Below are 20,379 nucleotides of genomic sequence, written 5' to 3' on the forward strand. Positions count from 1 at the left end.
ATTCAGCATCCTCTGCCCCTCCGTGCGCTTCCCCCAGCGAGTCCGCCCAGGTGGGGTCCTGAGGGGACCAGAGGGTCCTGCCCCGCAACTCCGCAGTCAGACGGGACTCTCAGCCAGCCAGTAAAACAGAGGTTTATTAGACGACAGGAACATGGTCTAACACAGAGCTCATAGGTGCAGAGAACAGGACCCCTCAGCTGGGTCCATTTTGGGGGGCAGTGAGCCAGACAACCACGTCTGCCCTTCACTCATCAGCCCCAGCCAGCCCCAAACTGAAACTCTCTCCAGCTCCCCCTCCTCTGGGCTTTGTCCCTTTCCCGGGCCAGGAGGTCACCGGATTCTTTTGTTCTCCAACCCTTTAGCTCTCACCTGGCAGGGGGGAAGGGCCCAGGCCATCAGTGGCCAGGAAACAGGGTGTCGGCCATTCTCTGTGTCCAGACCCCTGCACACACCTGCCCTCTAGGGCTCTGCAAGGATCATACCCCCTTATCCCACCCCCTAGAGACTTGAGAACTGCCTAGGGGAAACTGAGGCACCCCCACACTATTCAGAAGAAACATTAAGAACTGTCCCACTTCGTCTCACCCCCCTCCCCCGCAGCAAATCACAGCACAGAGACCGGGGGGCTCCCTGGGCCGATGGCCATTTACTGCCCGGCCTCGGGCTCGTGAGTCGAGACAGACGGTGCCCTGGGCACGCACAGACCTGGCAGGGCAGGGGCTCCGATCTGGCCCCAGGGCGGGGCACAGGCTGGCTCAGGGGCATGGGGAATGGGGCACGGGGCCTTTCCCCGCTCGGGGACACCGGCTCCCATGCAGGGTCTCCATGGTCCAACGCCCGGGGGTGAGACAGGGCCATTGTCCTTGGCTGCGCTGAGCCCAGTCTGGGCCAGGCGGCGGCCCTGATCCTGGGCAGGGGTTCGGGGCCCGGGCCCCAGGCCCGGCCAGGGGCTCAGTTGGCGCCGGGGGCCGGGAAGATGTGCTGGAACTCGGAGAGCAGCAGCTCCACAGCCTGGTTCTGGTGGACCATGTCCACAGCCATGCTGGCCAGCTCCTTCTCGGGCCGCAGCAGCGTGGGGCCAAAGACGATGCCGATGTTCTGCCGGGTCATGCGGTTCACGTCGGCGTACTCCATCACCCTGGGGGGCGGCAGAGAGGGGCCTCAATCCCGCCCCGCAGCCCCCCGTGTCTGCCAGGGCCCGCAATCCCACCCCGCAGCCCCCCACGGCCACTGGGGCCCTCCAATCCCGCCCCACAGCCCCCTGTGTCTGCCAGGCCCCTCAATCCCGACCCACGGCCACCGGGGCCACTCAATCCCGACCCACAGCCCCCCATGGCCACTGGGGCCCTCCAATCCTGACCCGCAGCCCCTCGTGTCTGCCAGGGCCCCCCAATCCCGACCCACAGCCCCCCACAGCCACTTGGTCCCCCAATCCCGACCCGCAGCCCCCCATGTCTGTCGGGCCCCTCAATCCTGACCCACGGCCACCGGGGCCCCTCAATCCCGACCCACAGCCCTCCACGGCCACTGTGGCCCCCCAATCCCAACCTGGGGCCCCCAATCCCTATCCACAGCCTCCATGGCCGCCGTGGCCCCTCAATCCTGACCCACGGCCCCCCTCCGGCCACTGGGGCCCCTCAATCCTGAACCCACTGCCCCCTACCAGCCACTGGTACCCCCCAATCCCCACCCGCAGTCCCCCATGCCCGCTGGGGCCCCCCAATCCCGACCCTCTGCCCCTCATGTCCACCGGTTTCCTTCAACCCCGACCCGCTTCCCTCCACGGCTGCCGGGGCCCCTCAATCCCAACCTGCAGGCCCTGGCTCTGCTCCCCACCCTGGGGATATTTGACCCCCCCGGATTTCCCAAGTCCCCCACTTACTTGCGGAGGTGGGCCAGGATGTAGCGCAGGGTGGCGTAGTTAGGTGGGGGCAGGCTCTGGACCAGTTCGGCCAGGCGCTGCACCCGCTCGGCGCCGGCCGGGAGCTCTGTGGGGAGAAGCGACGTGGCTCTGCAGCTGGACGAGATGGGGGCACGGGGGCCCCAGGGCTGCCCCCCCCCGGAGTCTGTGGGCACTGGCTGCGCGGGGAGGGGGAGCTGCCAGTGACTCAGGTAGCCTGGGTCCCTGAGGTCGGGGGGGGGGCCCACAACGGGGGGTGGAGCCACTCAGGGCATCAGCCTGCCCCGCCTCCCCTGCCCCTGCCTGGGATTGGGGCATGGGGCATGCGGCACATGGGAGACCACATGGTGAGGGGCGCTGGGTACAGAAGTGGCTCCGCGGGGGGAGTGTCTGGGCACAGGGGAAGTCCCGCGGGGGGAGGGGCTGAGCACAGAGGAAACGAGTGAAGAGGGGCTGGGCACAGGGGAAGCCCCGCAGGGGGGAGGGGCTGGGCACAGGGGAAGCCCCGCGAGGAGGGGCTGGGCGCAGGGGAGGCCCTGTGGGGGACGGCTGGGGGGGGGTGGCAGGTCCTTACTGACGGCAGCCACGAAGGCGTCGAAGAGGACGAAGGGCACCAGGGGCTCGGGCAGCTCGCGGAAGAAGAGCTTGAGGGCGCCGGTCACCACATGGACGTCGTCCCACTCGGGGTCCGCCAGGCTCAGCCGCTCCTCTGGGGGACACGGGCGGGTCAGCCCTGGGGGGGTGCAGCGCGGGGGGGCACCACGAGGGGCGCAGGGCCGGGCCCGGCTGAGCTGGAGAGACCGAGCCAGCCCCATGGGTAGCACGTGCCCAGAGTGTGGAATATGGGGGCCACTGCACCCCCCCACCCACTGCACCCCTAGGTCATGGACACGCCCAGGTCTCCCTCACACACTGTGCCCCCCCCCGGCCACGGGCATCCCCATGTCGAAAGCCCCCGCGCCCCCTGAGCACAGCGTGACCCGCTGGCGATGCCAGGCACCCCACAGGGGGAGTGGACGCGTGCATGGTGCCCACCTGGCCTGGCTCTACCTTGGCACGGCTGCTCCGGGAAGACATAGCGCCCGTCCGAGGTCACTGCCCGCTCTGCAAAAGAACACGCCCATCACGACCCCGCCCTGGCTGGCAGCCCCACGGGGCCGGGGTTATGGGGAGGTGGGGCCACTGCAGCCCCAGGGCAAAGGCCAAGGGCCATGGTGAGGGGCGGCCACCCCCCTGCAGGGAGCAGCTTCTAGGGCAGCTGCCCCCCCAACCCGCCCCCCGGCCCTGGGCCCAGACGCTCACCCCGGTCGACGGCAAAACGCAGCTTCTGGATCACGGCCAGGTTCCCACTCACCCGGTAGATCCCGTCCGCATCGAGGCCTGCTGGGGCCAGGGAGGGAGGGGTGAGACCCTGCTCGGGGCAGTTATGACCCCCGCCATCCCCACGGAACCCCGTGTTCCCCCCGCCTACCCCCCGCCCCTGCTCACAGCTCTGGGTGCCCCCCGCCCACCCCTCAGACCCTGTTCAGGGCTCCATGTGGCCCCCCACGTGCCCCTGCTCAGAGCTCCATATGCCCCCTGGCCCCCCCCCCCACTCAGAGCTCCCTCCAGGTACCCCTCACCCAGCCCCCAAATGCTGTTTGGAGCCCCATGTGTCCCCTGCCCCCCCCATCTCGCTCAGAGCTCCGTGTGCCCCCCCACCTATAACCCCGTTTGAAGAGGGCTTGCCTACCCCAGGCCCTGCTCGGAGCCCCGTGTGCCCCCCCACCTGCCCCAGGCCCCGCTTGGAGGTCTCATGGGGGAGCATGCCTGCCCCCTGTCCGAGGTCTCTTCCCCCTCCCCAGGTGCTGGTGGTGCTGGCTGGGCACTGGGACACCCCGCATGGGAGGCCTGTGACGAAGTGGGACTGTTCTTAATGTTTCCTCTGAATATTGTGGGGGTGCCTCAGTTTCCCCTATGCAGTTCTTAAGGATCTAGGTGGTGGGGTAAGGGTGTATGATCATTGCAGAGCCCTAGAGGGCAGGTGTGTGCAGGGGTCTGGACACAGAGAATGACCAACACCCTGTTTCCTGGCAACTGATGGCCTGGCCCTTCCCCCCTGCAAGGTGAGAGCTAAAGGGTTGGAGAACAAAGGAATCAGGTGACCACCTGGCCCGGGAAAGGAACAAAGCCCAGAGGAGGAGGGGCTGGAGGGAGTTTCAGTTTGGGGCTGGCTGGGACATGGAGTGAAGTGCAGACGTGGTTGTCTGGCTCACTGTCCCCCCCAAAATGGACCCAGCTGAGGGGTCCTGTTCTCTGCACCCGCAAGCTCTGTTTTAGACCACGTTCCTGTCGTCTAATAAACCTTCTGTTTTACTGGCTGGCTGAGAGTCACATCTGTCTGCGAAGTTGGGGTGCAGGACCCTCTGGCTTCCCCAGGACCCCACCTGAGCGGACTCGCTGTGGGAAGCGCACGGAGGGGCAGAGGATGCTGAATGCTCTGAGGTCAGCCCCAGGAAGGTGGAGCCGGGTGAGCTGTGTGTCCTGCAGACAGGCTGCTCACAGAGAGGAGACTCCCCAGAGTCCTGCCTGGCTTCATGGGGAGCAGTTCCAGAGCATCGCCCGGGGACTCCGTGACAAGGCCCATGCAGAAAGACACCCCTGAATGGCAGGTGGGGCTCTGCCCCAGGGAGGGAGGGGCTCCACGCTGGGGGGGCCTGGCATGCCGGGCCCCTGCCCGCGGGGCTCCTACCTCTCTGCTCCACAGCCTCAACGCAGAGCCGGACAAAGCGGGGCACCATGTCGTTCTCCCGCTGGCACAGGGCGTCCAGCCGGCAGCCGAAGACCTGGTCTGGAGAGAGGACAGGGGTGGGCGCCAGGCTGGATCAAGGGACCACAGGGGGGCAGAAACAGCTCGGGGGGGGCCTGCTCTCACCTCAAGGGCTGCCCAGCCCATCCCTTTGCCCCACCAGGGCTGTGGGCAGAGCTGCAATCCCAGCAGCTGGCCACTGGGGGTGCTGGGGGCACCAAGTTTGGGGGGGGGGTGAAAAGGGGAGGCTGGGGGGGCTGAGAACTGGGTCCAGCGGGGGAGGGAGGCTGGGCTGAGTGGGGGGAGGGGCAGTTTTTACAAATATGCAGATTGCCTTATTAAATAATTTGCATCTAATGTCCCCTAAGGCCATGCAATCCTGTATCAGCAGGAGTGGTACAGAGCATACGGGGTCCCCACCTTGACTGAGCCCCTTCTTCTGCGACTTCTGTCGTGGTGGGAGAGCAGGGGATGGGTTACAGAGGGGCTGGGGGAGATGAGGAGCAGGGGGTGGGGGTGTTGTGGGGGTGCAGGGGATGGGGGAGATGGGGTGGAGGTATGGAGCCGGGGGTGGGGAAGGGGTACGGGGATGGAGTGTGGGGAGTTGTGACAAAGTGAGACTGTTCTTAATGATTCCTCTGAATACCGTAGGGGTGCCTCAGTTTCCCCCATGCATTTCTTAAGTCTCTAGGTGGTGGGATAAGGGGGTGTGATTGTTGCAGAGCAAAGGGCCAGGGTCCATAAATGGCGACACTCTGTCTCCTGGCCACTGATGGCCTGGGCCCTTCCCCCCTGCAAGGTGAGAGCTGAAGGGTTGGAGAACAAAGGAATCCGGTGACCTCCTGGCCCAGGAAAGGGACAAAGCCCAGAGGAGGGGGGGCTGGGGAGAGTTTTCAGTTTGGGGCTGGCTGGAGACATGGAGTGAAGGGCAGACGGGGTTGTCTGGCTCACTGGCCCCCAAAATGGACCCGGCTGAGGGGTCCGGTTCTCTGCACCTACAAGCTCTGCTTAGACCATGTTCCTGTCGTCTAATAAACCTTCTGTTTTACTGGCTGGCTGAGAGTCCCGTCTGACTGCAGAGTTGGGGGGCAGGACCCTCTGCCCCCCCCCCCCAGGACACCGCGTGGGCGGACTCGCTGTGGGAAGCGCAGGGAGGGGCAGAGGATGCTGAATGCTCCGAGGTCAGACCCAGGAAGGTGGAGCCGGGTGAGCTGTGTGTCCTGCAGACAGGCTGCTCCCAGAGAGGAGACTTCCCCAGAGTCCTGCCTGGCTTTGTGGGGAGCAGTATCAGAGCATCACCCGGGGACTCCGTGACAGGGGTGCAGGGAATGGGGTACAGGGAGATGGGGAGCAGGGAATGGCGGGCAGGGGGTGCAATGGGGGAGGGGGTCTCCACCTTGGATGATCCCCTTCTCCTGCAGGCACTGCAGCGGTGGGGCAGGGGGTGCAGGGGGAATGGGGGACAGGGAGCAGGGGGGATAGTAGGCAGGTGGATGGAGGAGATGGGGTGGAGGTATGGAGCAGGGGAAGGGGTACAGGGGAGGGGGTGCAGGGAATTATGGGGTGATGGGATACAGGGGGGTGGGGGGCAGGGGGTCCCCACCTCAGATGAGCCCCTTCTCCTGCAGGCTCTGCAGTGGTGGGGCAGGGGGTGCAGGGGGAATGGGGTACAGGGGGGTGGGGGGCAGGGGGTCCCCACCTCGGATGAGCCCCTTTTCCTGCAGGCTCTGCAGCGGGGGCCGTTTGACGATGAAGCGCCGGAGTTTGCTCTTGACCCGCTTCCTCTCGGTGCTGTCCGGGCGGCGGGTGGAGCCTGGAGGGGGGCAGAGGGGGGTGAAGCAGCCAACGAGCCCCCCAGGCCCGTCAACCCTCCCCCAACCCCAAGGCCAGCCCCCTCCCCCGCCGCGGTGGGCACCTACCGGAGGATTTCCAGCTGTCCTTTGGCCTCAGCCCCTCGTCCTCCTCGTCCCCGCTCAGCTCCCCCAGCTCGGAGCTGCCGGCCCAGCGCAGCACGTAGCCCGGCTCGTCCAGGGGGTTCTCCCGGTCCTGGGGCGCAGGGGGACGCGTCAGGCAGGGGAGCAGCCAACGGGGGGGGGGGGGTTTGCAATGTGACGGGGGATGGGAAACACTCCCAGCCACGCCAGGGGATGGAGGGGGAGGGGCAGCGTGCTGGGCATTCCCCACATTCGGGGCAACCCAGGGCTGGGACAGCCGGTCGGGCCAGAGGGGCAGAGCCCCGGGCTGGGCTGGCAGAGGCTGTGGGTCGGGAGTGAGGGGCACCGGCAGAGCTGAGAGGGCAGAGCCCAGGGCTGGGCTAGCAGGGGCTGCGGGTCGGGAGTGAGGGGCACTGGCAGAGCAGGGGGAGGTCAGCAGGGGGCAACTCCTTTATCCCCTCCTGTCCCCAGGTTTCCCATGGGTGGGGGCCCCCAATACCCAGGCCTGGGCCGCGTTAACCCTTTGCCCACTGGCACTCACCAGCCTACGGATGACGCTCTTGATAGTCTGGTGCCACTCCTGGATCTCGGCCTCGCTGTCCGACTGCAGCAGGAACTCGTTGCCAGTCACTGTGCGGAGCTGCCAGGGGGACACGGGCAGGTCAGGGGGCCGGGCAGGGGCAGGCTCCCCCCCAGCAGGCTCCCCCCCAGGCTCTGTGGGGAGAGGGGGCTGGTCTAGAGGCAGGTCAGGGGCCAGGCAGGGATGCCCAGACTCTGCAGGGCTTGGGGGAGGCATCTGGCGCCTGGGGGGACAAGAAGCCACCCCCCCATGGGCAGTTGAGGAGAGCATCTCCCAGGCTGCTCTGGGGACAGGGACCGTGGGGTGCAGGGGTCCAGGAGCCCCGGAGCTCAGCGGTGGGGCCAGGGTGGGACACTGGGTGCCGGGGGAGGTTCTGGGTCCCTGGGGGGGAGTGTTGCTGGGTCCCTGGGGGGGTTGCTGGGTCCCTGGGGGGGCATTGCAGGGTACCAGGGGAGGTTCTGGGTCCCTGGGGGGTGTGTGGCTGGGAGCCGGGAGGGTTCTGGATCCCTGGGGGGGGTTCTGGGTCCCTGGGGGGGGTGTTGCTGGGAGCTGGGGGGGGTTCTGGGTCCCTGGGGGGGCATTGCAGGGTGCCAGGGAAGGTTCTGGGTCCCTGGGGGGTGTTGCTGGGAGCCAGGGGGGTTCTGGGTCCCTGGGGGGGCGTGAGCCGGGGCTCCCCCCACACTCACGTGGATGACGTTCTTCTTGCTGGACATGTCGCGTGCCCGCTCCAGCACCGCGCCCCGCAGGTCCACGCTGCTCTCAGGCCTGCTGCTGGCGGGTCTCTGGGGGGGCGAGGGGAGGGGGCGTCAGGGCCGCACCCACAGGCATCGCTCAGCCATGGGGCTGCTGGGGGGGGCCTGGGCCCTGAGTACCCCCTGGGCTGCAGCGTGGGCTGGCACAGGCGGGGTCTGGGGGGCAGCGCGGCCCCTCCCCAGGCAGCTCCCATCTCCTGGGGTCTGGGACAGGTGTGACCCCCCCGCCCCCCCGCTCACCCCCCCCAGCCCCCCACTCACCCAGCTGGTGGGGGCCGGGCCCTTGAGATCCTTGTAGAAGACGAGGCTGTTCCCAGCCAGCACCACCCAGGAGATGCCCCAGCTCTTCCTGCCAGAGAGAGGAGGCTGAGCCCAGCTGGGACAGCCCCCAAGAGCCCCCCACCCCTTGCTGCCCTGGAACTTCCCCCCCCCGGGAGCCCCAGCTGCCCCCCGCCATGCCCTGAGCTCCCCCCTCCTTGGGCCCCGAGCTTCAGCTGAGAAAGGCCCCTTTGTCCCTTCATGCCCAGGACGTCCCTTGTCCAAACCCCTGGGCTGTGAGAGGCCGAGCGGCTCCCCGCGCCCTGCTGGAGGGGGGGAGCCACGGCGAGGCCCCCGCCACAGGGACTCCCCCCTCCTGTCTCCCCCCGCCACCTTCCCCCACCACAGGGACTCCCCTTTCTGCCCCCCCAGGATGCCTCCCCCCACCACAGGGACCCCACCTCCTGTCTCCCCCCCGCCGCCTCTCCCCGCCACAGGGATTCCCCCTCCTGCCCCCCCAGGATGCCTCCCCCCACCACAGGGACCCCACTTCCTGTCTCCCCCAGGATGCCTCCCCCCACCACAGGGACCCCCCCCCTGCCCCCTAGGATGCCTCCTCCCGCCACAGGGACCCCCCTCCTGCCCCCCCAGGACATCTCCCCCCCACCACAGGGACCCCCCCTCCTGTCTCCCCCAGGACGTCTCCCCCCACCACAGGGATCCCCCCTCCTGCCCCCCCAGGATGCCTGACACCTGCTGCAGGGACCTCCCCCACCACCACCACGTACCTGAGTTTCCGGCCCCCCTCTGCAATCTTGGTTTTGTTCAGCTGCCCAGCCTTCTCCACCTCCTGCCGTGGGGAGAGTTGTCAGCCCCCCGACCCCTCACAGCCCCTGCCCCCCACAGCCCCTGACCCCCACTCCCTCCCTCTCCTCCACAGCCCCCTGCTCAACCCCACCCCTCACCCCCCACAGCCCTGCCCCCCACTCCCTCCCCCCGACCTGCCCAGGCCAGTGCCCCCTGGCCTGAACCACACGGCGGGGGCCCCAGCCAGCTCTTGGGAATCGAATCCGTTTGGGGGTGACCAAGGGGATGGGGGGCAGGGCCCATTCACACACACCCCGGCCTTGGGAGCTGCTGGCTGGGAATTTCCTGTTCAGTCAGCACATGGGGGGCCCAGGGGAGCAGGAGGGGGCTGGGGATTAACTCACATGGGGTAAGTCAGAGGGGTGAGGGGGGCAGCCCCCGGGGGAAGTGGTGGGGGGACCGGTCCCCACCCAGTCCTCAAAGCTGGGCTGGGAGCGATTCCTGCGGTGAGACACCTGCAGAAAGAGTGAGAGAGCAGGGGAGATGGGTCACTGCCTCCCAACTCCCTGCCCCCCCACCCGGCCCCCCAACACCCTGCCCCCACCTGGCCCCCAACAACCGGCCCCCCAACTCCCTGCCCCCCCCACCCAGCCCCCCAATACCCTGGCCCCCAACAACCAGCCCTCCACACCCTGCCTCCCTACCCTTCCCCCAACAACCAGCCCCCACAACCTTCCCCCCACCATGCCCCCCAATACCCCCCACTCTGCCCCCCACCATGCCTCCTGAATACCTTGCCCCCCACACCCTGCCCTGAACACTCTGCCCCCCAACATCCTGCCTCCTGAAAGAGAATGCGGGATTTGCATGGGGCTCCCCCCCCCCCCCGAATGCTAACCCATGCCCCAAACACACTGTCTCCCTGAGACAGAACATGGGGCTGCTGCCCCAGACAGCCTCCTGCCCCCCCAGAGCCAAGGACCCACCCCCCATGCACCCTGAGGCCCCAGAGACAGAACAGTCCAGACACCCTTCTCCTGACAAGCGGCCCCCCAAGATGTGGCCCGAGGACCAGCCCTGCCCCCAACACATCAACCCCAGAGAAACAACCCAGGTGCTGCCCCCAGCCCGCCCACGCGGCCCCGGCCCCCTGCGGGCATCTCACCTTGGGCACATGGGATTCCGGCAAGATCATGGATTTGGTGTAGCCGAGCCGGCCGGCCTGGACGCTGTCCCCGCCCTGCGCCAGCGTCTCCCCCGGGTCAGCGGCTGCCGGGGGCTCGGGGCTCAGAGCCTCCACGGGGAGCAAACTCTGCAGGGGAGAGGGGAGCAAGTCAGGGAGTGCCCCCCAACCCACAGCATGGTGATGCCCCTCACTCCCGACCCGCAGCCCCCTGATTGCCCAGCCCTGCCCCCCACCAGCTCTGCCGGGGCCCCTCCTGACCTGCACTGCTCCTGGTACTGCGCTCCTGGGACACTGTTGTAGCAGGAGACTCCTGGGTTTTGCCCACGGCCCACCCAGCTCCCTCCCCTCCCTGGCGTGCTTCGTTAGAGCAATTAGTGCTCAGCTGTCTCAGGCACCTGGCGGGCAGCCCGGGTGCTTGGCTAAGCCAGGCCAGGGCACAGGAGGCTGGGCAGCACACCAGTCCAGGGGGACAATGGGGCAGCCCACCCCCCCCGTCTCCCTACCATCTCCCGGTGGCGCCGTGGAGGTTTCCAAGACTTGTCGCCCGTCTCCCGGTTGTAGAAGTAGCTGCGGCCGGTGCTGGGGTCGAGGTGGCGCTCCCAGGCGTCCAGCACCTGCAACGGGGGGCCGCTGGGGTTGGGGGGCTCCCCCCGCACCTGCTTTATCTCCTCCAGGTTGCAGTAAATTGGGGGCTCCTCCATGGTGGCTCCAGAGGGTGGACCCTGCAGGGCATGGGGCGGGGGGCACTGGTTACTGTCAGGGCTGCTGCCCCCAGGGGCTACAGGGAACCCCCCACTCCAATGTCAGAGTTGGGGGTGCACGGTCAGAGAGAATCCAGCCTGCTTGAGGGCAGAGGGTCCAAAGTTCCTCGCAGAGCCCCAAGGAGGGGCTGCGGGTCGGGAGCGAGGGGCACCGGCAGAGCTGGGAGGCCGGGAGGAGCCTGGCAACTGGTAGCAGGGCCCCCTCCTCTGCAAGGATCAGCTGGAGGTGCTGGGACAGATCAGGTGACCCTGCTGGCTCGGAAAAGAGACAAAGCCGGGGGGGGGGTGTCGGGGGGGCGGGCAGCTGGAAGGGGTCTGTCTCCTGGGTTGGGACATGGCAGGAGGGCCCTGGGCTCTGGCTCCCCCCCCCCCCCCGATGCACTTTGCTGAGAGTCCCTGGTAGGTGCTAACCAGCTCCGTCCTACACTGAGTCCCCGGCAACTAACAACCCGTCTGCGTCGCCCGCTGGCTGGGAGTCACTGCCGGCTGCGGGTGGGGGGCAGGGCCTTTGGGGGGGTGTCAGGCTTCCCCGGGGGGGACTCGCTGCGGGGAGCTCACGGGGTGACCGAGCTGGCTCCTTGCCCGGGGGGAGTGAGGCCCGAGGGGAGACCCCTCCCCAGAGTCCTGGCCGGCTTCATCCGGAGCAGGTGCTGAGCACCGGGCCTGGGACACCGCGACACATGGTCCCGCCCTCCCCCGGCTCTGGGCGAAGCCGAGAAACTCTTGCTTTAGGCAAGGTTTGGAACGGTTTCCCCAGAGCGGCTTGGAACAATGCCAGGGGCGCTGAGCCGCCCGTCAGCTGGTGCCCCCTGCTCCCTGCCCCCTCCTGAGCCCCCGGCTCCCTACCCCTTGCTGTGCCTGCTTCACCCTGCCACTTCCTGTGCCCCCCACTGTCCCCACCCCCATACCCCAGGCCCCCTCGTCCCTGCTCAGCCCCTCTGTCCCCTATCCTGTGCCTCTCTGCACCCGGTTCCCTCCCCGCAGTGCCCTTCCTCCCGCCCCATGACCATCTCCTCTCCCTCCTGCCCCCCGCTGCCCGCCCTCCCCCCAAGTCCCACGCGGACACTCACCCCTTGCCCGTCAGTCCGCCCCCCTTCCCGGGGGGGCAGCTGAGCACTCAGCCCCTGCCCCCAGCAGTAGCTGGGCCTGTAGCTCTTGGGGAGCTGAGCCTGAAGTGTTGCTCCAGGCCGCAACCCATGGGGCAGCCCCTCCCACAGCTCACCCCACATCCTGCGGGTTAGCACAGCCCCTGTACCTACACTTCCCTCCCTGTGGTCAGAGAGAGGAAGAAAGAGGAAGGCGGGTGGGTGGGATGGGGGAGGCTCCTACATGAACCCAAGGCCAGGGCCAGGCACCAGGGAGCCCAGGGCTGGGCTAGCAGGGGACTGGGGGTCGGGAGTGAGGGGCCTCAGCAGAGGTGGGGGAATAGCGCTGGGATAGCAGGGGGCTGCCCACATGCTGTGGGACTGCTCCAGCCCTGCCCCGTCTGCTCTGGGCGGGTGATGTGGAGAAGGGAGGGGCAGGGCGGGGGGAGCCAGATGCATACACCCAACCCTTGCCCCTCCCCCAGGAGGCCATACTCACCCCAGGGGGGCTGGCCCCCTGCCCCACTGGCTCCGGGCACCGCTCCTGCTGGCATCTGGGGGTGGGCGCGTCCCTGCTGGGGCTCTGGGCCAGGCCGGTGGCGCTGACGCTCCTGCTGACAGGGTGGGCCGGGCCAAGCTGGGGGCCAGGGTCCCAGGCTGGCAGGCTCAGGCTGTGGCAGGAGTAGTGGCCAGGCGGGGCTGGGCAGCTGGACAGGTCCTGGAGGGATCGGTACCGTGGCTGCAGGCCTGGCAAGGGGAGAGAGCAACTGGGTCAGAGCCCCTGGTGTGCCGGGGGGCAGCAGCGGGAGGGGAGGGGGCGTCTTGGCTTGTGAACAGCATCTGGGGCCGACAGAGGGTCCCCCACCGCTCAGCTGAGAGCCTGGATGCAGCCTCCCCACCCCCCAGCTCCAGGCATGATCCCATTGGCCCCCTGGCTTCACAGCTCATCCAACAGATGCCTATCCTAGCGCCCCTCCTGAGCCCCCACACCCCGCTCCCTGCAGCCCAGCGCCCCCCACTGAGCCCCCCCACTCCCTGCAGCCCAGCACCCCCTGCTGAGCCCCCCCCACTCCCTGCAGCCCAACACCCCCTGCTGAGCCCCCACACCCGCTCCCTGCAGCCCAGCGCCCCCTTCTGACGAAGCGGGACTTTTCTTCATGTTTCCTCTGAATAGTGTGGGGGTGCCTCAGTTTCCCCTAGGCAGTTCTTAAGTATCTAGGTGGTGGGGTAAGGGTGTATGATTGTTGCAGAGCCCTAGAGGGCAGGTGTGTGCAGGGGTCTGAACACAGACATGTCCGACACCCTGTTTCCTGGCCACTGATGGCCTGGGCCCTTCCCCCCTGCAAGGTGAGAGCTGAAGGGTTGGAGAACAAAGGAATCCGGTGACCTCCTGGCCCGGGAAAGGGACAAAGCCCAGAGGAGGAGGGGCTGGAGAGAGTTTTCAGTTTGGGGCTGGCTGGAGACATGGAGTGAAGGGCAGACGTGGTTGTCTGGCTCACTGCCCCCCAGAATGGACCCGGCTGAGGGGTCTTGTTCTCTGCACCTACAAGCTCTGTGTTAGACCATGTTCCTGTCGTCTAATAAACCTTCTGTTTTACTGGCTGGATGACTGCGGAGTTGCGGGGCAGGACCCTCTGGCCCCCCCAGGACCCCGCCTGAGCAGACTCGCTGTGGGAAGCGCACGGAGGGGCAGAGGATGCTGAATGCTCTGAGGTCAGAGCCAGGAAGGTGGAGCCGGGTGAGCTGTGTGTCCTGCAGACAGGCTGCTCCCAGAGAGGAGACTTCCCCAGAGTCCTGCCTGGCTTTGTAGGGAGCAGTCCCAGAGCATCGCCCGGAGACCCCGTGACACCCCTGCTGACCCCCCCACACACACTCCCTGCAGCACAGTGCCCCTTAGTACCACCCTGGGGCACTGGGATCAGCGCTGACTGCCAGGGGAGAGCCCCCTGCCCCGCTCCATGTAGCACAGAGCCCCCCAGCGCCACACTGGGGCCAGCCCTGACTGCCAGGAGACAGCGACTCCTGCTGAACCCCCTGTGACAAAGCAGGAATTTTGTAACATTTCCATGAAGCCTGTGTGTGCCTCAGTTTCCCCCTGTGGTGCCCTGTTCCCCAAAGGGCTGTTTGCTCCCAGGGCAGGCAAAGAGGTGGAGGTGTGGATGGCGTCCAGCTGGCCCGGCCTTAATCCCAGGAGCAGTTGAGAAGACAATGCCCAACCAATTACCCAGACACTGATACCTAGCAACCAAGGACAGAGATCTGGGTCCCGCCTCTCCGCAGTGGGGCTGAGCAGCAGCTCCGGAGAGAGGTGAGGTGGGGGAGAAGGGCTGGCTACTGGAGGGAGGGGGCTCTGAGCAAGGAGCTCAGGCGGACGGAGTCAGAGCTGGAACAAGGGGGTTCCCCACAGCCTGGCTGGGTGCTCGGCTGCCCAGAGCTTTCATCCCTCTGCACTAGCCCAAGGCTTCCCGAGCCAGGTTCCAGGTGACATACACCTGGCTGCCTGGCCCCGCTGTGCGAGCTCCCCTCCAGCTGCCGGGCGAGGGGTACTGAGCCCTCAGAGCGGACAAGTCGCCCTCAGGGGTCTGTCTCGGTGAGACTCGCTGGAGGAGCTCCTGGCGGGGCACACGGGGGCTGACGGCCAGGGGTCCTGTCTAAGGAGGTGGGGAAGCCGTGTGGGAGATCCTGGAGGGAGAGCGAGACCCCGAGGGGGTCTCGGTCCTCCCAGAGACCGGTCCAAAGCTGGGGCTGTAGCCCCGATCCTGTGGATCTGTGACACCCCCAGCCCGGTCCCTGCAGCCCATAACCCCTCGTGCCATGCTGGGAGGGGAGAGAGCCCCCTGCTGAGCCCTCACCCGGCTCCCTGCCAGACACTCACCCGGGGATGGGTGCTGCCCGGTGCCAGCGGCTGCGAGCAGCGTGGCGCTCAGCCACGGGCCACCCTCCACGCGAGGGCCCACCTCCGCCACGTAGGTGGCCGGCACAAAGATGGGCCGTGCCCTCCGGGGATCGCTGAGACGTCGCACCTGCCACCAGTCCTCGTTGGACTTGTGGAGCAGCAGGAAGCACTCGCCTTCAGCGATGGCCACCTGGCGCCCGTCCTCCGCCTCGTACTGGTAGTCGTAGAGGGCTCGCAGCGCCACGGCCGAGGAGGAGCCTGGCGAGGGGCTGGCCCGGCGCCAGGACCGGCCTTCCAGCCGCCACCGCCCTGACAGCATCTCAGCGAGGGGGAGAGCGGCTGGCCGCCCTGTGCGCGCCACGAGCCCAGCCCAGCCGGGGCCCAGCACCGTCATCTGGAAGGAGAAGGCAGGGGACCAGGCTGAGACACGGGGCGTCGGCCCCAATGGCACGGGGGAAGGGGGACCAGCTGGCTCGGGGTGTGGGGAATGGGGGCCTTCCCCTCTGGGACGCACGGTGCTGGTGCGTGCCCAGGCGGCCTGGCCCTCTCTTCCCGCTGGCCCCAGACCTCCTTGCTTCAGGCCCGCTGCTGGACTGGCAGGGGCAGCCCCCATGGGGGCGCTGTGGAGACTGGGACGTGGCTGCTTGCCCTGCCCGCCCCCCCAGAGAACATGTCCAAGCCAGGGCTCAGTGCCCTGGTAGCGGCCAGCGGGTGAGGCCACGTGGCTACAGGAAGCCCAGATGCTGCTACAACAGGAAGCCAGCCAGCTCTGCGGCTTTCCAGCCAGTGGCTCATCGCAGGCGGCCACATACAGCTCAGGGTGACTGGCTCTGCCAAGGGCGGGGGGGGGGGCAGGGCCTCCGCATGTCCCGCCTTCCGTGGACCAGGCAGCCTTGGGCAGAGGCCCCAGAGCCCAAACCAGCAACTGTATGGTGGAGACACAGCCCTGGGGATCCCCCCCATCCCCTGGCTAACTACCACATTTCCCCCAGGGGTGGGACATTGAGATTCAGATTCCCATATGGGGAGCATCTTTCAGGCCCCTTCCTCCCCCCATCTGCCCTGGACCGTGGGGATGGAGGTGGAGCTGAGAACTGGCATGGCAAGGGGGCTCGGCCCATGGGTCCATTCCACGTGCCCAGAGTCACGGGGGCTACACAGGGCTGGGCAGGGGAGGGAACCAGCTGCCCTTGTTCAGGCCCAGCTGAACTGAAGGAGAGGACGTGGCCAGGAGGGACCTCAGGCACCGGGATGGGCTGGGCTGGAGGTGTTGGGGCGGCGCGCAGGGACTCACCACCGCCAGGGTGCTGCCATGGGGCTGGCCTGCAGAACCTGGGGAGGGGAAGGAGAAAAGCAGGCACTGAAGGGTTAATGGTCTCCGGGCACCAGGGCGCTGAGCCGGGTGCATGTGTCACCAAGGGGCAAAGGCCAGGGCTGCGCTTACAAAGCTGGCACCCCTGCCAGCCCAGGTGCTCAAAGCCCTGTCAGCAGGTCAGCCTCACCCCACTGACAGAGTGGGAACCTGGGGCACGGGGTGTGGGGGGATGCCTCCAAGGCAGAGTTACCAGCAGAGCCAGGGGTGGAATCCAGGAGTCCTGACGCCCAGCTCCCCCGCTCTAACCACTAGATCCCCCCTCCCCTCTCAGAGCTGGGGATGGAACCCAGGAGTCCTGGCTCCTGATTGCCCATTCTGCATGTGACCATGGGGAGGGGGAGCCAGACACAGCATGCCTGTTGGGGTCTCCAGTGGCGGGACTGTTGTTTGCTCTGCCCCGCGCGGGGCCAGTCCACGCCCTCCCCTGTGCAGCCAAGAACCAAGGTGCCAGTTGGTACCTTGGAGGAGAATTAAGGACTGGAGTGACTGGCCAGGGGCCGGGTGGGGGTATGTGTGTATTCTTGGTGCCCGTCTCTGAGATGCTCTGGCTGGGTGGAGGAGCAGCTGGGGGAGATTCTCTGGTCTTGGAGTCAGGGACCCCAAAAAGGCAGCCACTGGCCCAGCCTCACTCCCCTCCCCCTCCCTCAAGGCAGCACAAAGGACCTGGTTTTAATTGTTTTCTTACAGTCACCCCCCCGCCGGCGCGCAGAGCGCAGGTACCGCATTTCCGCTCGGTGACGGGCACCGGCTTCCTGTGAGCCGAGCTGCTGCGTGAGCAGAGTGAGTCTCTGTCTCCAGTGCCCTGGGGCGCAACCCCCGCTCAGCACAGATGGGAAGGAGGGAACTGGGGGGGGGGCCATGTGGAATAATTTTATTCCACCCATGTGGAATAAAACTGTCGTGAGAGGAGAGTCCCATTCCCTCTGACCCACCTCCCTGCGGGGGGGCCTCATCAGACTCCACCGCACCCCCAGGCCAAACCTCAATTTGACATGATGCAGCTAGCTCTGGGTGGTGCCCCTACCTTGCAGGCAGCGATGAGGATTAACAGCCCTTCAAGCCTCTGCATCCCCCAGGCCCTCTCTGCTTCTTTATCACTGATTCCAAAATATGCCATGCCCCCCCCACCGCTTGGCCAGGGGGCTATTCCCCGGAGACCCCTTCAATCGAGTCACTTTGGGGGAGTGCATCTGACAGGCAAGCCTCGGTCAATTACCCCCCTCCTCTGTTCAGTTCTGTCCCTTCCCCTCACCCCGAAGCTGCGTGTTCTGAAATGGACTCTCCTTGGCACATCACCGGTTAAACAGGACCCTCGGCCCGCACGCAAAACCCAAAAACGCAGCCCCTGCGGCTGAGACGCCCGACCAAACAGCAGCCAAATCCAACGGGAGGCGCAGGGAGGCCTCGGACAATCAGAGACGCACCAAGTGAGAGGGAGGGAGGCTGCTGTGAGGATGGGATACAGGGCAATGATCCAGGAGATCAGGGTTCCTCTGTCGCTGACTCGCTGGTGACCTTGGGCAAGTCATTTCATCTACCCTGTGCCTCAGTTTCTCCACCTGGGAAATGGGGATCCGTGGCTCCCACAGACAACACACTTGGATTTTCCTCCTTCTCTCTCTTACCAATCGCGAGCCCCCTCGTATGCCGATGGGCACTGGGCGTTGGGAAGCCTGGGGCCTCGTCCTAGGGCTGCCACTTCTGAGGTACAAAAACATGGGACAGGCGGCAGCGTGAGCCACTGGACAGCCGGCAGCGTGAGCCACGCAAGGACCCTTGCACATTTCCCAGGACAGCTACCTCCAGAAATGGCCCATCCTGGGAAAATCTGGACAGGTGGCAGCTCTGCCTAGTCCACCCCTTTCGACCGTTCCCAGGAGTATAGAGTCCCACCTACCACCCCTCTGTTTTATTCTCCGTCCCTGCAGCCTGGACAGCCCGGGTTAGACTGGGTGGCTCCCCCAGATGTTGTTTTGAAAGCTGCATTTCCTTGCGGGCTGGGGGCGGTGTGGAGACAGACAACATGTGGTTTGAATCGCCTGCTCAGCACCTTTCCTCTTGCAAAGTTGTGCCTCTGACAACCTACAGTCGTGTGTGGCCCCAGCCCGGCGGTGGCCCTGCGTGGTTCCAGCCAGATGATGGCTGTGCGTGGCCCCAGCCCGGCAGTGGCCGTGCATGGTTCCAGACGGATGATGGCCATGTGTGGCCCCAGCCTGGCGGTGGCTCTCGGCACGTGTATGGGATGCCCAGGTAACAGTACCTGTGTTGCTTCGACAGGGGTTTTCTCACTGACGTATGCTCTAGGGGGGAGCCTTGCAGAGATGCCCCCCTCCCCATGTCTCTTTCTAGGGAGTCCCATGGCTGAGCAGCATCTCACAAGCACTTCAGCCCTGGCATGGCGGGCAGCCTGCGACTGGTGAGCCCCCCGCCAGCGCCAGGAGCTCGAGTACCTTCTCCCTGGCGAAGAGGCTGGGCAGAAAAGTCCTTCCCCACCCCATTAGGCCCCTTACCTGGCCGCTCACTGTTCAGTCGCTCCCCACACTGGAGCAGGGACCTCCTGCAACTTTGCTGGCAGCTTCTCAGCAGCCGCTGCCAGAGGAGGAGGGTCCTGGGACAGCTCGGGCCCACGTCAGCAGCTTCAGTGACACCTCCCCGGCCATGTGACAGGCAGCCAGGGCTGGCCCTGGGCACCAAGCTTGGCTGTCTGCTGGGGGCGCCAGGACTCCTGGGTTCTATTCCTGGTTGTGGGCGGGGAACGGGACCTAGTGGATGAGAGTGGTGAGAGGGGCTGGGTGTCAGGACTCCTGGGTTCTATTCCTGGTTGTGGGCGGGGAGCGGGACCTAGTGGATGAGAGTGGTGAGAGGGGCTGGGTGTCAAGACTCCTGGGTTCTATTCCTGGTTGTGGGAGGGGAGCGGGACCTAGTGGATGGGAGGGGCTGGGTGTCAGGACTCCTGGGTTCTATTCCTGGCTGTGAGAGGGGAGTGGGGTCCAGTGGTTGGGGGGGGGCAGGGTGACAGATCTCCTGGGTTCTATTCCCAGTTGTGGGAGGACATATGCTCTAGCAACAAGAACAGAGAACTGGATTCAGGACTCCTGGGTTCCATCTGTGGTTCTGTCACTGACTTGCAGGGTGAGCAGTGGGCGTTCTCCCCTCAGGCTGTGCCAGGGAAGGAGAAGCTATCCAGCGCCGCGGGGTTAAGGCTGAGCCGAGTGCACAGCAGGCGGTGGAGTCCGGTGCATATCGCTGCTGGTTGCTCTCTGTGTCATGCTGCTGCGGTTGGTCTGTGCGGTACCAGCTGGGTTAGCTGAGCTCTGGAGCACGTGCTGGCCTCCTCACAACCGCTCCCAAGCACTGCGAGTCCAAGGGTTTGGGAGTCTCCATCCTCGTCCTGTCTGTTATGAAGGAACCTGTTAGCCCCAAACTGAACTTTCCTGGATTTTCACAGCCCACAGCCAGAGGAAGGATGGGTCAGCAGTGGGGCACACGCATAACCTGGGTTCAATGCCCTGCTCTGGCAGCCTCACTGGGTGACTATGGGCACGTCACTTAGTGTCTCTATGCCTCAGTTTCCCTTCTGTGCACCAATGGGGCCAGACAAGGGTTAGACCCTAGACAGCTCGATCCAGCCCATTGTCCCTGGGAATGCCGTGAGCTCTCGACGTCATCCCATCGGTCGCCTACGTCAGATGTGCTATGACATCACCAGAAGCGGCACCCGCACGACGGGGCGAGATCGCACGTGAGGGCGAAGGCGTGTGCGAGCTCAGGAACGGCGGGCGTGTCCCGCGGGAAGTGGGGCGCAATCCCGTGACGTCACCCTGGCTTTCCCGCCGGGCCGCACACCCCTGTGAGGCTGCTCCCGTGATGTCACGGTGTGTGCTGGTGACATCACAATGCGGTGCAATGACCTTCCCATGACGGACGGCCATTTTGGATGATGGGGGGGGTGTGAAATGGGATTAATGCCGGGGGGGGCGGTCTGCCCCGTCCCAGGGTAACCATAGTAACCCTGGCCAGCCCAGCGCCGTCCCCTGGTAACCATAGCAACCCCGGC

The 20,379-nt window shown here is 66.3% G+C and overlaps 1 protein-coding gene across 1 annotated transcript; it reads right to left on the reverse strand.

Moving 5' to 3' along the window:
* Positions 1–776: 776 nt before the first annotated feature.
* On the reverse strand, positions 777–20,216 carry ARHGAP9 (Rho GTPase activating protein 9). The gene is made up of 19 exons (XM_074935261.1): positions 18,833–20,216; positions 16,242–16,279; positions 14,927–15,341; positions 12,551–12,798; positions 10,709–10,927; positions 10,185–10,331; positions 9,424–9,534; positions 9,001–9,062; positions 8,216–8,303; positions 7,889–7,984; positions 7,164–7,262; positions 6,608–6,734; positions 6,388–6,501; positions 4,632–4,730; positions 3,203–3,283; positions 2,951–3,004; positions 2,475–2,609; positions 1,883–1,988; positions 777–1,138 (listed from the first exon to the last, which is right to left on the reverse strand). The coding sequence occupies exons 3-19, from the start codon at positions 15,339–15,341 to the stop codon at positions 952–954; spliced, it is 2,388 nt and encodes a 795-aa protein (XP_074791362.1). The 5' UTR covers positions 16,242–16,279; positions 18,833–20,216; the 3' UTR covers positions 777–951.
* Positions 20,217–20,379: the final 163 nt, after the last annotated feature.

The sequence above is a fragment of the Natator depressus genome, chromosome 20, assembly GCF_965152275.1.
Source record: "Natator depressus isolate rNatDep1 chromosome 20, rNatDep2.hap1, whole genome shotgun sequence".
In the NCBI taxonomy this organism is placed as follows: domain Eukaryota; kingdom Metazoa; phylum Chordata; order Testudines; family Cheloniidae; genus Natator; species Natator depressus.